Source organism: Acomys minous (assembly GCF_964271855.1).
Source record: "Acomys minous genome assembly, chromosome: 17".
NCBI lineage: Eukaryota > Metazoa > Chordata > Mammalia > Rodentia > Muridae > Acomys > Acomys minous.
In genome coordinates, this window is record NC_140500.1 from 1,316,034 (window position 1) to 1,334,362 (window position 18,329).

The window sequence follows — 18,329 nt, forward strand, 5'->3', positions numbered from 1 at the left end:
TTAGGGCCAAGAATCTTGGTCAGCAAGGCTGAGGGTGTGTATGTAACTGGGGCATAGGCCTGGAAAGGCAATGTGTGAATCTAAGTGTTCTGCTATTGAAAGTTATTTGAGGCAGATTACTTTACCTTTCTTTGCTGCTGTTGTTTCTGTTTCTTCTTCTTCTTCTTCTTCTTCTTCTTCTCCTCCTCCTCCTCCTCCTCCTCCTCCTCTTTCTCCTCCTCTTCCTCCTCTTCTTCCTTCTCTTCCCCCTCCTCTTCCTTTCCTTCTTGTTTGTTTTTCAAGACAAGGCTTCTCTATGTAGACCTGGCTGTCTTGGAACTCTCTCTGTAGACCAGGCTGGCCTCAAAGTCAGAGATGTGCCTACCTGTGCTTTTGCTTCCACAGTGCTGGGATTAAAGGCGTACACCACCATCACTACCACCTGGCTTATTTTTCATTTTTTATTTGAGACAAGTTTTTTTGAGACAGGCCTTTTCTGTATAGCCCTGGCTGCCCTGGAACTTGCTCTGTAGACAGGTTAGGCTGGCCTTGAACTCAGAGGTCTGCAGGCCTCAGCCTCCCAAGTGCTGGGATGAGAGGTGTGCACCACCACCATCTAACTTCTTTGTTTTTTCTTGATGTCACTAAATGAAGGTAATTGTGCTTGCGACACAGGTTTATGATTCATGTATTAATATATGTAATACATTTAGCATAGACATCACTGAGTGCTGGTAAAAGTAACACATCAGGAAGTCCAGGGCCCAGGAAGTAATGAAATGAACACAGTGTGTTGACAGTGCTTTCCATCTTTCTGTGTCTAGGCTGCTGCTTCTCCACCTACGTGTAGCTCTAATGCTCGCTTGGTTACTACTGATCAGGCTTCTTCGGCATCTGACACAGAGTTCATGACCTCAAAGACCCCTGAGGTAATGAGATCCATGGTCTTAATTTCTTTGTTGTTTCAAAGAATAGCAGAATGAGCTTATGAATTAATTAATGGCATGATTGATGGACTTAAATATTTGTATTTATTAGTATATTACTTTCTGTAGATGTTGTGGTTCTAGGGCACACACAGGTCACTATTGTGGCTTTGTCTCTTATGTAGATTTAACAGTGCATATCTTGCCCAAAGAAGTAATTATATAGTTCAAATTATTTTAAAATTTTTACAGATTTATTCATGTTATTTCATATGTGCATATATGTGCACCACATGGTGCTTTGTGCTCAAGGTCAGAAGAAGGCATTAAATCCCTGTAACTAAAGTTGAGGATTGTTGTGAACTGCCCTGTGGCTGCTAGGAACTGAATCCAGGTTCTCTGTAAGAGCAATAAGGTTTCTTAATTGCTGAGCCATCTCTCCAGATTGCCTATTACAATTTTTTGAGATGACCCCTGTAGCTCAGGCTGACCTTGAATTCCTTATTTTTTTTAAACTTCTTTTTCTCAAGTGTTGGGATTGTAGGAGAATATGGCCCAGTTTAGTCAACTTATTAATTTATTTTAACCAGTTGCATACAGGGCTGGAGCGATGGCTCAGCGATTAAGAATGTGTACTGATGTTGGAGAGGACTTGAGTCTTAAGTCCTAGCACGCACATCTGGCAGCTCACAGCCTCCTGTAGCTCTAGCCTCAGGGAATCTGAGGCATTTTGCTTCCATGGGCACTTGCCCTCAAGTACACAAACACAGATTCACACATACATAGATTTAAAAATAATCAAAGTAAATCTATAAAATTAGCAAAGTATTAGGTTTCCTGATGGCATTTTTAATATATAGAAAAGAAGATCTTTAGGTAGGATTAAGAGAAAGTGTGATATAACTGAAGGTTTGGTTTGTATAGTGTCACTAGCACCGACAGGGTTGTAATGGGTCACAGTCTTTCTGGCTCATCTTATCAAAAGCATTTTGGCAGCATGACATTTATGTGTATAGTTCTAAATTTCAACCTTTGGCCTTTGAACAAATCCTTGAGCTAGGTAGATATGGGGGCAATTTAATAACTATTGGGCTAGGGTTGTTGTTTTTTTCTTGTTTTCTGTTTTTTCGAGACAGGGTTTGTCTGTATAGCCTTGGTGTCTTGGATTCCCTATGTAGATCAGCCTGGCCTTGAACTCACAGTAATCCACCTGCTTTCCAGAGTGCTGGCATTACAGGTGTGCACCACTGTACCCAGCTAGGTTAGATTTTTGAGGTGAACTAATCAATGAGAATTAGATTGTAAGAAAACTAGATGATTAGTCTTTGTAGTGCTCATGCTCACTTACCTTAAATTAAGCTAGTTGACTTCTTTGTGACAAAGAAAAAGTGTTGTTGTTTTTTAAAAACCAAGTCACCTATAGTGGTCTACTTTATAATCTGGTTGGAATTGGGTTTTAGTCATATTAATTTGGTTTTATAGTTAAGGATTACTTAAATTAGATCAACTTTGTTTTTTTTTGTTTTTGTTTTTTGTTTTAGTCAATATTGTTTAAATAAAGGATTAACACTAAGGAACTAACTAACCCCCAAAGTTTTTCTTTCTTTTTTAAAATTTTTTTTTACATTTACATTTATATTATTACACATGTATACAATAGATTACCTATAGCAAGAAGAACCATGACACAATCAGGAATTGTATAAATGTTATATTCTTAGTGTTTTGACTATTTGTATTTAACAGCCTTGAAGAAAACATCTTTCCTGTCTTAAGCTCAGTCTTTTTATATATTTGGAGTAATATTAGATTAATAGTTGGGAAAAAGCAATTCAGGGCTTGAAGAGCCTTTGGTGCTGGTAGGAAGTTAAGAGCCCCTTGTGTGGCACTCACTGTGTCAGCACTCTATCAAAGCAAGCGCTGGTGTGCATCCTCAGCAGCCCAGATTTGAAATTGTAAGCAAACGCTGCTCTCGGCATTCCTGTGTTCCCATGTCACCCTACAGGACTTGCTGACATGTGTCCGCTTGGGGCTTAGTGCACGTTATCCTCCTGATGTGTGAAGTATGGCTGATGCTGCACTTCTCCTCCACAGATGGCAGTGGCCCCCTGCACACCAGCCTCTGCACTTGGGTCTCCAAATCCTGCCCTGTCAGAGGGCGTCCAGTTACCTCCTGCAGGTGGAGGCGTGGCAGCCATCAGCACAGCGCCCCTTCAGGCCGTGCAGACAGTGAGTGTCGGAAGGCCTGCTGAAGGCCTGTGGTCTCTCTCACACCTATTTTTGATACTGGGTGAAAAGTTTGTCTTATGTTGCTCTTATTTGGGTTTCTGGTGTTTAAATTTGTCCACCGGACAAACTGTGACAGAGTATTAGTTCTACAACCTCCAGAATTTTCAAGAAGTCTTTTTTCTCTTATTGACAATAGTTGTCATCCTTCTCCCCCTGCTGCACCCCCCGCCCTACCCCAAACTGGGCACTGGTGGCAGAGCACTGGAAGCAGATCTCTGAGTTTGAGAGCAGCCTGGTCTACAGAGCGAGTTCCAGGACAGCCAGAGATACACAGAGAAACCCTGTCTCAAAAAACTAAAAAAGAAGAAGAAGAAAAAAAAAAAGGACAGTTCCCCGCTGCCGCCACCCCCCCTCCCCGTACAATATATTCTGATTATTGTTTTCCTTCCCCTTGTTCTTTCCAGTTACTCCCTCCCATCCAATCTGTCTCTTTCGAAAACAAACAGTGTCTAAGGAAAAACAAACAAACAAACAAATAAATTGGAATATGACAAAACACCAAACAAGGAAAAGCACAAGAAACAGACACAGAGATGCACATGTTTCCACACACAGGAATTCATAATATTCCAAAAACTGGAAGCCATAGTATATATACAAGGACATGTAAGGTTAAAAACAAAATGTCCTGACTTAACATGAGACAGAGAACCTCCATAGGTGCTGGTGAGTTTGTTTTGTGTTGGCCATTTACTGCTGGACATGGGGCCTAACCCTTAAGAGGGGTTTGTTCAAGGAGTATTTTTTTATCAGAGCCTTATTTCCTCTCTGAAAATTAACAGGCAAAGCTTAGGACCCTTGTGAAAATGTGTGTGGTTGGTCCCCAGTACTTCCCTCCCCACAAAAGGAACGTGGGCTGTAAACACTGCCAAGAGCCACCCTGTTGAGGGGGCTCACTAGGCATGTGGGCTGTCTAGGAGGTGATCTGCTGTTTGCAAGGTCTTATACCAGATGCACCCCCAAACTGCTTCCAGCCTCTGACATGCTGTCAGGAGCCATTGATTTGGGGAAGTCCAGTAGGCATGAGAGATCTCTGGAGGTGATCCGATATTTGCAAGGTCTGTATCGTGATGTACCCCAGAATTGCCTCCAACCTCTGACTACCCTGTCAGTTGTGCTTTGTTGCATCTCTCTAAAATCTGGCATTAGAGCTGGGCATGGTGGTGGATGCCTTTAATCCCAGCACCCAGGGAGGCAGAGGCAGGTGAATCACTGTGAGTCTAAGGCCAGCTTGGTCTACAAAGCGAGTCCAGGATAGCCAAGATTATACAGAAAAACCCTGACTCGAAAACCAAAAGTAAATACATCTGGCATTCGTGTGAATTTTTATTTTCTGGGCACTGACCAGCTCTGATTGAGCAAACTTCCTACAAGATCTTATTGAAGATGTACTATTTGTCATTCAGATGAATTAATCCCTGATTATGGAATTCCTGATTTGATTCAAATAGTTTTAAAAGTTAAAGTTAGTTTATGGTTGCAATAAATACCTTTTGGACCTCCAGATGCCTCATTAAGGATAGCCTCCTAGCAGATTTGTGGCTTCAGATAAGACTCCACTGCAGATGGCAACACAAATCCTGGTATCTTCACCATAAATATAGGGAAGTTTGTTTAAACTTCTCATGACCTAAGTGGAATGAAGCTACCTAGATATGTCTGAATTTACTCTGTTTCTTAGAGTGAAAGACAGGTAAAAATGATTGTCCTGGGCTCATAATTAACTAAGAGATAGCTGGATAATGTATAGTTAGGTCCGTTCTAATTGATAAGTTGTATACTATTATAAATTTCAGACCTTATTAGCCTTAGACCCTGTCAACCTTCGTCATTCTGAACTCACTATGAACTTATGTAGTGGATACATAGATAAGAAATGTTTGGACTTAAAACATGTAACCTGTTATATTTTAGAATTCATCTGTTTTTGTGGTTAATTGTACTCCTTTGACTATGAGGTAATTCCCCTTTCTCAGAAGTATAAGTACGGTCTTCTACAATAATCGTGGGGGACAGTTGAGCAGCTTCACTTCAGTTGAAGTTAGGATGTCTGACTTCATCCACCTCCTCTCATGCTCCTTTTCTCTTGAATGTATGTGCTGAAAACTGGGAAACCTGACTTCAGTTGAAGATGCCTAATTCCATCTACCTTTTCTCTTGAATGTATGTGTGTGAGTGGTTTATTTTCTCTCTCTCTCTTATTTCTTACTTCTCTGTGGATTCGCAAATAAGTTAGCAGAGCCAGGGCTTTTTACCCAGCCTAAGTTTACACTAGTTGAAGGAGGAGATCTCCCGCCAGGAGGCCTGTCTGCAGATCCAAGAGCCTCCTTTTACGACCCCCGTGAGTTTCTAGCCAGAAGCTGCTTTTACAGCCTCAGCCATAGGAAATTTGTGGTCAGTTTAAATTCTCCTTCTCGGCTGCAGTGCAGCCAGTCCCTAGAGAAGAAATTTTGGGTTCTTTTTCCCCTTCCTTCCTTTCTCTTTCGATCCTGTGCCTGAGCCGTCAGCTCTGGCGCCCACGAGATGAAGCGAACTGGAAGGGCATCTGCATCCAGCGCCAGAGAAGCTACCTGGGCCTCCCAGAGCACCAGCCGGGCACTGACAACACTCACTGTTCTGATAACAGTTATGCCTATTACTAATCATCACTGATACTGCATTACTGAGGGTCCTGCTTGCATAACATGAACTAAGAGGATGCATATCCGAGTTCTATCACTATTGAAACATTCATTTAATTTTACTTTAGACTCATTCTGGTTCATAGAGGTTTGGGTTTGTTCAGATTTGTGTGTGTGCTCTGAATGTGTATTCCTCTACAAATTGTATAACTTAAAAAGTAATATTGCAGAGCTGGAGATAGGTTCAGTGGTTAAGAGCATTTGCTGCTCTTGTAGAAGACCCAGATTTGGTTTCCGGTACCTACATGGTGGCTTGCAGCTGTCTGTAGCTCCACTTGTAGGGGATCCCACACCCTTGTCTGGCCTTTGTGTGTAGCAGCCACACACATGTTACACATATTATACATGAAAGCAAACATTCACACACACATTAAAAACAAACTTTTAAAAAGAGAGAAAAGATAATGTACACTAGATTTGTATTTTTCGGGGAGAGAAAACCATTCTGTTCCTGCTTCACACAGGACCTTAGTGATAGTGTAGTGGGCGAGCAATGGAGAGCTGCAGGCCCAGCGCAGGAATTCATGGGCCTCCTGTTAGGGCTGGGCTGTCTTTAATATTGCCACTCAAACTTATTTTTCTTTTGCCTGATCAAGAGCAGACAGTGGTTCATCACATGATGAGATAGACTCCCTCACCTGACATTCCCCACTGAGGCCCTGTCTAACCTGCCAGACTAGTCTACCGGGCATGTCTCGTGTGGTTTTGTCATGGTGCCCCTTTGTTGATGGCTCCATCTGCTCTCCCTCTTTGAAGCCTGATCAGTTCAAACAGGTTCTCATTCATTCATTTTACTAAGCAGGAGGTTGGAAAGCCAGGCACTATTTATTTTTAAATATTTGTTTTTATTTTTAATTATGTGTATGTGTCTGTGTGGGTATGTACATATGAGCACAGATGCCTTCAGAGGCCACAGGCATTAGGTAGAACAGTACCATCTCTTAAAAGCTGAGCCATCTCTCAGCTCTTTAAAAAGCACATACCAGGCTTTTTTGTTTTGTTCTGTTTTTGTAATGGACATTTTTGTTTCTTTGTAAACTCAGTTATGTTATGTAAATATGTTTTTGTTTTACTCCCAAGTGTGGGATTTTAGTTTGGACTTTACTTTGTCCACAGCTGATAATTGTTTTGTGCCGGTTGTTAACAGCCTGCCTCAGGAAGGGTTTGGTCTAGGACTCTGAGGAAGATAAATAGGAGAGCAAGTGGAGAGAAGGTGGCATGTGGTAGTGGTGTGAGGCGTGTAACAGTTTGGAGAGACCAGAGACTGAGGTTGCAGATGGAGAGAAACTTCAATGTAGGGGCTCCAAGGAAACTGTTGACTGCGTTTGCTTTTGACAGAGATTGTTATTGCCCCAAAAGCATCCAGTTGACCCTAAACAGGAGAAATAAAGGGGTCTGCACCCCTCTCCCAACTAACATTCTTTCTCCTATCCAGGGTTAAGGGGTTAGTGGAAGGGAGGTAGAGACTTCAATACCCCAAATAAAATAGAATTTAAGAAACAAGTCAACATATTTTGTTTTGAAAACAGGGTCTCACTTTATAACTCTAGCTGTCCTGCAATTCACCATGTAGACCAGGCTGACCTTGAACTCACAGAAATTCAGCTAGGTGCTGTTTTTTGTTTGTTTTGAGACAAGATTTTTGGTGTTTGTTTCTTGTTTGTTTTGTTTTGGAGACAAGGTCTCCTTATGTAACCCTGGCTAGCCTGAAACTCTGTAGACCAGACTGGCTTTGAACTCCAAGTGCTGGGATTAAAGGTATGCTGGGCTCAGGCACTCTATCTATCTATCTATCTATCTATCTATCTATCTATCTATCTATCTATCCGTCCCCGCCACCCCGCCAGGGTTTCTCTGTGTAGTAGCTCTGGCTATCCTTGAACCTGCTCTGTAGACCAGGCTGGCCTTGAACTCAGAGATTCTCCTGCCTCTGCCTCCCAAGTGCTGGATTAAAGGTGTGTGTCACCACGGCTTGGCGTCAGCCACTATTTTTATTCACCAGAGTTATAGAAATGAAAAACAAAACAGCTGGGTGGTGGTGACCAGGTATTTAATCTCAGCACTTAGAAGGCAGAGGCAGGTGGCCCCGCTGTGAGTTCGAGGCCAGCCTGGTCTACAAAACAAGTCCAGGACAGCCAGGGCTACACAGAGAAACCCTGTCTGGGAAAACCTAAATAAATAAATACATCAAACGTTGGTCAGAGTTTTGTTTTATTTTGATAGTCACAGCAACAGAGAGCAAAGTAGAAAACACTCACTCGATCATAAGCCCAATAAGTCCCCCTGAGCCTCTGCTCTATTTCTGCCTCTGTGAAGTTAATTATTCTAGTAGAAGCGAAACCATGTTTTCAAAAGGAACAATATGATTTGCTATTAGCCTGTGCAGAGCAGGTGCACATTCTATAGCATGCATGTGGAGCTCACAGGACAATTTTATGAAGTTGGTTTATGTGGATTAACTCAGGTCACTAAGCTTGCTCAGCAAGCATCTTTACCCAGTGAGCCGTTTCATCTGCCCCCAATTGTTTTGTAACTTGTTAGTTTCACTTAGTGTAAAGGAATGTTAATTCAGAAAGTGGCTGTTCTGGCAAGAGATCACATTCAAAGACCTCCTAGGTCTGCTCAGTCTGGCTGGAATACAGACACGCCTTTCATTCAGGAGACAGAGGCGAGTTCAAGGCCAGCCAGGTATAGAGCAAGTATCAAGTAAAGAAAAGCTTAGATGCAGGCATGGTGGTACATGCCTTTAATCACAAACAAAGGTAAAGTTAGTTTGTAGAAGGAAACACCCATGTTTGAAAATGATCTGGCAGAAAAGGAGACGAATCAGAGAAGATTTGACAGAATAGGATACACACAATTCTCACAAGAAGAGAGAGGAAAGGGAAACTACTTAAGAGGCAGTTTTTCAGAGAGAGGAGGCAGTTTTTATCAGGACAGTAATAGAGAGATGGATTGCAGAGTGAGAACTCAGGTGAAGACGGAACAGGCCAGAAAATGAGAAGAAGCCAAATTAGAGCCGATGGCTGAGTTTTTTTGAGGCCAAGCAGAGCAATTCCAGGCTGAGAGAGAAGCCAGATTAAGTAAGTCAGCTGGGAGAGGAGTTTGAGTCAGAACAGCTGAGTTGAACCAGCCAACCCTGAGCTCAGGAAGAACAAGTAAGGGTGAGCTTATTAAACAATAAGTCTCAGAGGCTAAAACATTGTAGGCCTAGATTAGATTGTACAGAGGCCTTCCAGGACTAGGCCTAAGTTATCAGTTGGAGGCCATTAGCCTCCCAGACAACAATTGAGGAAGGAGAATAAAAGTTACCTTTACAACTTAGCGTAGTGTTTTTGATATGTAGTATATGTCATATTTTCATTCTCTTTGTGGCTGAATAATAGCTAAAGTAGGTGTCTCATTTCATTTAGGTTTTTGGACATTTTACTCTAGGAATAGTGTTACCAGGGTCATATCTGTTCAAGTCTTGACTTTCACTTTTGGGAGAAGACCTAGATGTGAAACTGGTAGGTTTGTAGTTACTTTCATAAGGAGCCATCATCTGATCTCCACAGTAAGGAGGTTCTAGTTTCTCCCCCTCCTTGCCCAGTTCTGTTCTCCATCTTTTAACAGTGATGTCCAGTGGGCATGACGCTCTGTCTCATAGTGATTTGGTTCACATTTTCCTGATGACTAGTGATGATCAGGCTTTCATGTGCTTATTAGTTGTTTGTTGTCTTTGGAGAAATGTCTGCCCATGTAATGCCTTAGAATCTGGTAGAGTTGTACAGTTAGTGAGGCATCTCCTCTGAACCATACCCAGTGGCTTTGTGTGCTCTTCCTTCTAAGGTATTTAATGTTAACGCACCTCTGCCTCCACGGAGAGAACAAGAAATGAAAGAATCCTCTTATTCACCTGGCTACAGTCAAAACTTTACTTCATCGAGTACACAGACAGTCTCCCAGTGTCAGCTCCAAGCTGTACACAAAGATCAGACAGACCAGCCTCCAGATACTGGTAAGAGCCCTGCATATACTTCTGTATGTGCACCACATGCCAACTCAGTCCTTTCCCGGAGAAGACGGAGGTAGCAGCTTGTTAGGTAAGCAGCCTGTGGTGGCCCTGTAGCTGTAAGCGTTATCTCTTCACGTGCCTCTGGTGCTGAGAAGTTCTTGCTGTCTTTTCCTCTGTTAATCAAGTTTACCCACTAACTTAACCTTTGAGGTTTGTTGTTGTTGTTTGATTGTTTTATTTGTTTTTCCAAGACAGGGTTTCTCGTTGTAGCCCTGGCTGTCTATCCTGGAACTTGCGCTGTAGACCAGGCTGGGCTTGGGCTCATAGAGATATACTTGGCTTCTTTCTTCCAAGTGCTGGGAGTAAAGATATGTGCTACTGCTCCTAGCCCTTGAATTTTTTCTAAGACTTGTTTTTAAGTTTATGAGTGTTTTGTTTGTATGTATGCCTGTGCACCACATGTGTGCTTGGTAGCCTCAGAAGTCATTAAAAGGCATCAGATCCCCTGGAACTGGATGAGAGTGAGCCGTCACACAGGTACTCTGCAAGGAAAACGCGTGCTCTTAACTGTTCAGTTATCTCTCCAGCATCTTGAACTATTGCTCTCAAGATTTGTTTTTATTTATGTGTGTGTGTATGCCGCATGTGTATGGAGGCCAGAAGAGGGCACCTGATCTCCTCGAGCTGGAATTCCAGCCTGATGTCCTCTGAAAGAGCCACATGTGCTCCCACCTGCTGAACCATCTCTCCAGTCCCCCAGTTGAACTTTGAAGAGTGGAACTTCAGTGGCTGCTTTAGTTTTGCTGGCTCTTATTTTTAAGTCCAGTTGCTTTGGTTACCTAGACAGTGGCTGAGCCAGACCAGGCCCTCTAGGTGTTCTGGTGAAGATTTTGAAGCTCTTGTGCCACAACGTTACCCTCAAGTACAGATGATGGCTTTTGCAGAAAATAAAAACTGTGGGAGGAGATAAATAAAATAATGCTGTTGTACTGTTGGCTCAAAGAATGGGCCCATTTCCATTTTAAAACTGTTTTGAGGGGCCGGAGAGATGGCTCAGAGGTTAAGAACACTGGTTGCTCTTCCAAAGGTACTGACTCAATTCCCAACAACCACATGGTGGCTCACAAACATCTATAGTACAATCTGGTGCCCTCTTCTGGTGGACAGGCATACAAGCAGGCAGAACACTATATAAATAATAAATCTTTAAAAGAACTGTTTTAAATGATGAAAGGATAGGCAAACTTCCTTCTAAAAATTGTATGTATGTATGTATGTATGTATGTATGTATGTATGTATGTATGACCTTCCTTCTCAATACAGAAGCACTGGTAGGTTTGCAGTGTTGGCATCCTTAGTGCTGAGCAGATGAACCCGGCCTGAGAGCTTCCTTCAGTGGTGAAGTGTGCTCGCTGGAGATCCTAGGTCGCGCTGTGGGGCGCTCACTCTGTTGTGGCCATGCTGCTGAAGCATAGGGCACTTTACACAGCGATGCTTTGGTCGTAGGCCTTTTCAACTTTGAATTCTAGTAAGATTGGAATCCAGGCTGTAGCTCAGCTATAAAGCGCTCATCTGATGTGCAAGAAGTCCTAGGTTTCATCTTCAGCACTGGCCTAAACCAGGCATGATGGATGACGACTATAATTCTAGCACTTGGCAGTTGGAGACAGCAAGATTAGAAGAAGTTCATGATTAGCCTTGGCTGTATAACAAGCTCAAGACCCTTTCTTGCCCTTTAAAGAAAAAATTAGAATTAATTTTCTTTTACTCCTTGATCTGGAATATTTAGCTTAACACTTTTATTTGTGGTAAAGTGTTTATAACATAAAAATAATCCACTATGTAGCTGCAGTGGAGCAGGAGCTTGTAGTGTAGAACAGTAATATGGTCGTAGACCTAGAGAGATTCACTGCCTCTGCTTCCCAAGTACTACAGCTAGAGCATGCATCACCATGCCTGGCATCATTGTTTAACATTTTTACAGAGTTCCATGATATTACATCTGAATTGTTGTGCATTCCTCACCCCATCCCTCACTGGCTAGTATAACTGAGTGATATTCTGTTTCTTATATATGCTCATGTATCATAAGTATGTTTTTAAAGGGAGAAAATATATGTTAGAAATATATATATATTTTATATATATATAGGTATACATATTGGTAATATTGGGCCTTTATTACCATTTAACTCTTGGACTCTAAATTGTTTTCTCTTAAGCTTCAGGTTACCATCCTGATGGAACTGTTCAAGTAAGCAGTGGCGGCTTTGCCTTTTACCCAGCACCGACAAGTATGTTTCCCAGACCTGCTCAGCCATTTATTAGTAGTCGGGGGTCTGTGAGAGGATGTCCGCGTGGAGGGAGGTTGTTAGTGAATCCCTATCGGTCCCCTGGTGGCTACAAAGGTATGCTTTGACTCTGGTGTGCTAAATCATCTTAAGCTATATATTCACCTGACTCAACTTAAAAATTCTTTGCTTATTTTTATTTATGTTTTTCCTGAGTGTAAGTGCATCCATCATGTGTGTGCAGTGACTGCAGATGCCATAAGAGGCTGTCAGATCTGGAAGGGAAGTCACAGACAGTTGTGAGCTGCCATGTTGTTATGGGGTCTGAATACTGGTTCTCTACAAGAGCAATGAGTACTCCTTTAAAAAAATTATTCATTTTTATTTTATGTGCATTATATGTCTGCGGGTGTCAGATTTTGGAGTTACAGACAGTTGTGAGCTGCCGTGTGAATGCTGGAAATTGAACCCGGGTCCTCCGGAAGAACAGTCAGTGCTCCCAACTGCTGAGCCATCTCTCCAGCCCACAATGAGTATCTTCAGCATTGAGTTATCTCTCTAGCATTCTGGTACTTTTAATAGATCTATTCTCTGCACAGACCCAACTTGCTGACTGACTGCAAGGCCGATTAACCCTGTGATGTACTAAAGAAGTGAGGGTTTTCCTGGGGGATTTTGTTTTTGTTTTTTGAGACAGGGGTTCTCTGTGTGTCCCTGGGTGTCCTGGAACTCTTTTTAGACCAGGCTGGCCTCAAACTCACAGAGGTCTCCCTGCCTTTGCCTCCCGAGTGCTAGGATGTTCTAAGTATTGTGGTGGCAGTTTGATATTAGCAAAAGTACTTGATGCTGAGGTTTTTAAGTACCTAGCTATATTAGTCCCATCTTTGCCCAACCTCAACTTGTATTTCAACTGTATTATAAATCAGCAGAAAATGCTAGCTGTCGTGGTGCTTGCTTTTAACCCCAGCACTTGGAAGGCAAAGGCAGGTGGATTTCTAAATGTAAGGGCAGCTGGTCTACAGAACAAGTTCTAGGACAGCCAAGGCTACACCGAAAAACTGTCTTGAAAAACCAGAATAAATAAATAAATAATGAATAACTAAACCACCAGTAGAATTATATGTATTTTGCTGTAGAAACATTTTTAGTATGTTTTTGTTTAAAGTAGACACACATCTCTTTTGCTCTGGCCCTGGCCCATGGTGCCAGCAAGATGGGCAAATATTATGGTCTGTACTGCCTGGAAGCTCACAGTCTCTGAGGGGACCAGAAGTGGCATGGCAAACAGTACATGAAAGCCCTGGAGGTGCTTCTCATGGAAAGGGCGGTGGTGCTGGGGAAGGAGGTTTGCAGCCCAACAGCCAAGTCCGCGAAGTGTGTTGGGTGCAGCTCACCAAGAACAGCAGGACAGTCACAGTGTTTGTGCCCAGGGACGGCTGCTTGGACTTCACGGAGGAAAATGATGTAGTTCTGGTGGCTGGATTTGGTCAGAAAGGTCATGCTGTAAGTGATAATATCGGAGTCTGCTTTTAAGTTGTTTCTCCATTGGCCCTGTGCGAAAGCAAGAAGGAAAGACCAAGGCCATAAATTTTGACAATGGAAAATCCAGTAATATAATCTCATATTCTAGAAAAAAAAAAAAAGACATACATTTAATGGTGACATTGTAAGATCTGTCCAATTTTCTCCTCTAGTTTAACTTTGAAAACTAAAGAGTTCTGTGAACTTCATTTCCCATCATTTTGCTATGCTGTCTGTCTGTTGGTTAGGCTTTGACGGTTACAGAGGAGCTCCTCCAGCTTCCGACGGGGACTTCGGCCGACTGCAGCTGCGAGCGAGAGAGGAGCCTGGAGCACCTTACTCCCAAAGGGCAAGTCGCAGTTGGGGGGCAACTAGGCTGTGGGTGTTGTTAGACTGACGGGCGTACTTCCTGTCCTCAGGGACGATGGGACTTAAAGGGCTTAATCATGGTCACATAAGCTCAATTACTCTTCCACTTTATGGAAAAAGGTTCAGAGGTTAAATTCCTTGTCTGGGGTCACACAGCAAGCAAATGTGAAAAAAAATAGGTTGCAAAATTTTTGTTAAACTTCAGAGCTTGTGTTTTTTAGTGTTACTAAGTCACCTTCAACTCACCTGTTATACAGAGCAGAGTTCATCTTTACAAGTTTAACTGCTTTGTTTATTCTGATTTGATCACTCAGCAGATTTTTTTTCCTTATATCTGACAAGACTAATATGGGTTTAGACATTGCATTTTAGCAAGTCTTGTAAACTTTCTGTCATGGTCATATTTAGGCATACATTTATTCTATTTTTCGTGCATGTGTGTGTGTGTGTGTGTGCACACTGTGGTGTGTGTGTGCGCGCGTGCGTGCATGTGTGTGCGTGCATGTGTGTGTGTGTGTGCGTGCGTGCATGTGTGCGCGTGCATGTGTGTGTGTGCATGTGTGTGTGTGTGCGTGCGTGCGTGCATGTGTGTGCGTGCATGTGTGTGTGTGTGCATGTGTGTGTGTGTGTGTGTGCATGTGTGTGTGTGTGTGTGCATGTGTGTATGTGTGTGTGTGTGTGTGTGTGTGTGTGTGTACTGTGGTGTGTGTGTAGAGGTTAGAGGACAGTCTGTAGGCATTGGCCATCTCATTCTATTATGTGAGTTCTGGGGATTGAGCTCAGGTCAGTCAGGCTTGGTGATTAGTGTCTTTATCCACTGACTTCTCACTGACTCTCATAACATTTGATTTACAAACTGGGTCACACTGAAGACTTTATTGTTCTTCTTGCTCTGCTGTGCAAGCTGAGCGACAGAGGCCGCCCACTGCCTCTAATGCCATCATTACCCAGCACTGCACCTTTACATGGGCTTCTGAGATGCTAATTAATCTATAGTTTTGGTTTTTGGTGCCAAGTTAAATATTCATGTATTCATTTTAGGATAATTTCCAGCAATGTTATAAAAGATCAGGGACATCTAGTGGTCTTCAGACAAATTCAAGAGGTAAGAGTGATTGATTGCCCGTGTAGATTTACCACAGCGTGCTTGTACTTCACTGTATCCTCTACCAGCTCTCTCTAACACGCACTGCTTTCACCACTTATTGTTGAAGTTTTCAGTTGGCTTACCTGTAATTCTAAAATATTGAATGAGGCAGTAGACTAGGAAGGATATGAAAACTGTCAGTTTAATTGTGTATGGCTTTTTCTTTTTCATTAAGTTATTTTATTTTGTAATTTTTTTTATTATATTTCTTTTTTTAACATATACATTTATATTATTACACATACTGTGTATGTTTTCTTTAAAAATGTTTTTTTTCTCCACATGAGCATATTTAACCTTTGACACAATTCCCTATGCTAACTTTAGGTTGAGTCTGATGTTTCAGAATGATGCCTTTTTTAAAAAATTTATTCATTTTCCTTTGTGCGTGTTTTACCTGCATGTGTGTCTGCATACCACATGCATGCTTGGTGATACCTTTGGAGGTCAGAAGAAGGAATCAGATCCCTGGAACTGGAGTTACAGATGCTGTGAGCCACCATGTGGGTGCTAGCAACCGAACCCAGGTCCTCTGCAAGAGCAACCAGTGCTCTTAACTACTGAGCTGCCTCACCAGACCCCAGAATGATGGCTTTTAAGATAAATGGTACTGGTGTTAGTGCAATGGTAGATTTGAATAAGTAGCAGTTAGAACTTAGGGCAGTGTAATTACTTACACTTGTTAAAATGAGAAGAGACCATCAAATGATTCAATGTAATTGAAAGAGTTGCTAACGAGACATTTTTCAAAGGAAAGCAGCTTCCGGGAGTGGTGGTGCACACCTTTAATCTCAGCACTCGGGAGGCAGAGGCTGTGAGTTTGATGCCAGTCTGATCTACAAAGTGAGTCCAGGACAGCCAGAGCTGTTACACAGAGAAATCCTGTCTTGAAAAAAAAATTTTTTTTTAAAGGAAAGCAGCCTTTATACTTTGAGAAAATGGCCAGAGTCTGTAATACCCTTCCTCATACTGGGCAGGGTTATTATTTCAGGTCTCTGGAGATGGTTGCTTTGGCAATAAAGACCTGCGTTGAGATTTCAGCATCCATGTAAAAAGCTGGGTGCTGTGGCAGTTGCCTGTAACTCTGTAGCGGTGGTGGGCAGACCTCAGAGGCTTGCCAGGACATTCTTACCAACTAGCCATGAGCTCCAGGGTCAGTGAGAGACTCTCAAAAAAATAAGTAGAGAGGGATTGAGGGGACTATCTGATGTCAGCCTCTGGACTTTCTCATATACGTGCATGTGGGCACCCTCATGTCACACACACACACACACACACACACACACACACAATTTTAAAGCATTTTAACATTAAGTTGGATTGAGAACTAAGCATTTATCTTGGGGCTTAGCCCTTCTGTCAAAACATCTCTGAATAGCTAGTAGTTAACATTTCTAAAAGCTGATGTCTCTTAGCAAATCTTAAATTTTCTTGAGCCCTTTTATATTATTTACTCTGAGTAGAAGATTGGTCACTGAAAAATTAGCTGAGTGAGAGTTATGAAAGAAAGATGAGGAAACAAATGTCTAAGTCTGGTTTTAGTTTTTGTCATATTAATGAGTTTTGGTAAGTTACTCATCTGGGGAGGAAAACAAAAACAATCAACACAAGATTACCTAGAATCTTCTGGCTACATTTTATTGCTCTTGTTTTCAAGTCTTGTGTTTCACTAACTGACTAATGTTAAGTGTCCTGTCAAAGCTAAGGTGTCACTGAAAAACTCACTGTTATTGATGAACAGCAGGGTGGAGTGACTCCTCTCAGGTGAGCAGCCCAGAGAGAGACAGCGAGGCTTTTAACAGTGGAGACTCCGGGAGCATGACCCCTGTGGACGTGCCAGTGACAAGCTCAGCAGCCACCATCCTGCCAGTACACGGCCATCCCCTGCCTCAGCCAGTACACAGCTATCCCCTGCCTCAGCCAGTACACAGCCATCCCCTGCCTCAGCAAATGCGAGTTGCCTTCTCAGCAGCCAGAACGTCCAATCTGGCTCCTGGAACTCTAGACCAGCCGATTGTGTTTGATCTTCTTCTGAACAACTTGGGGGAGACCTTTGATCTTCAGCTTGGTAGATTCAGCTGCCCAGTGAATGGCACGTACGTGTTCATTTTTCACATGCTAAAGCTGGCTGTGAATGTGCCCCTGTATGTCAACCTCATGAAGAATGAGGAGGTCTTGGTGTCAGCCTACGCCAACGATGGCGCTCCAGACCATGAGACAGCGAGCAACCACGCCATTCTCCAGCTCCTCCAGGGAGACCAGATTTGGTTGCGCTTACACAGGGGAGCGATCTATGGAAGTAGCTGGAAATACTCTACATTTTCAGGCTATCTTCTTTATCAAGATTGAAATTCAGTTCCTAGTAAAAGAATGATCTAAGGAAAGGTAGTCTTCGCCCTGGTGATCGACTGGTTGGGGAAAATATTTTGTTTCTAGAGAAAGAAGGGGGTTCTTATTTTTTGTTTTCCTCTTTATGTGAAGACTTTGAAGCAGAGTGACAATTAGCACGAATCTGGCACTTTATGAACTGTGATGTAGCCTTGCTAGTCACACAGTGAATGTGCATTGTTTGCACTCAGCTGGGTTAATGGTCGGCTTACTGAAGTGACTGCCTCAACTTCAGACAAGTTACAATGCCTTGTTGTGCCTCAATAAAAAACTTAAACTGCACCTCCACTTGTTTCTGTTTGCATAAGCATTTGACTGGGGGGTAAGGATTTGTCACTGACAACTCTGGAATGATGGTTTATTAATGGGTTCATGTGTATTTTAAAAGACCTTTATATGTACTGGGTCCTTCTGGGGTCACTTTTGTTAAGATGGATATAGGCAGGTGGCAGTGGTGCTGCATGGCTTTAATCCCAGTGGTCAGGAAACAGAAGCAGGTGGATGTCTGAGTTCCAGGCCAGCCTGGTCTACAGATCAAGTTCCAGGACAGCCAGAGAAACCCTGTCTTCAAAACCAGAACCAAACCAACCAACAACCAACCAAACAACCAACCAAACAAAAGATGGATGTTTCCACTGGCAAAACTGCATATTCTTCTTGAACATGTTCCTACTTCCTTGCCATAGAGCACATCCTCCATTTAGCTACATTTTGTTGTCTGCTGTGGGTTAAAACAAGGC

The 18,329-nt window shown here is 42.6% G+C and overlaps 1 protein-coding gene across 5 annotated transcripts in view; it reads left to right on the forward strand.

Annotated features, from left to right (window-relative positions):
• CAPRIN2 (caprin family member 2) overlaps nt 1-17,871 on the forward strand; it is a 54,280-nt gene extending 36,409 nt beyond the window's left edge. For 2 of the 5 annotated variants that reach the window (XM_084764857.1, XM_084764859.1), the window contains 7 exons: nt 804-908; nt 3,000-3,134; nt 9,707-9,875; nt 12,096-12,281; nt 13,934-14,034; nt 15,096-15,159; nt 16,943-17,871. In XM_084764857.1, the coding sequence (XP_084620983.1) occupies nt 804-908; nt 3,000-3,134; nt 9,707-9,875; nt 12,096-12,281; nt 13,934-14,034; nt 15,096-15,159; nt 16,943-17,550 (1,368 nt within the window). In that variant the 3' untranslated portion in view covers nt 17,551-17,871. The remainder of the gene's footprint in view (nt 1-803; nt 909-2,999; nt 3,135-9,706; nt 9,876-12,095; nt 12,282-13,933; nt 14,035-15,095; nt 15,160-16,942) is intronic. The other 3 variants (XM_084764858.1, XM_084764860.1, XM_084764861.1) reach the window with 3 other exon arrangements.
• The last annotated feature ends 458 nt before the right edge of the window (nt 17,872-18,329 follow it).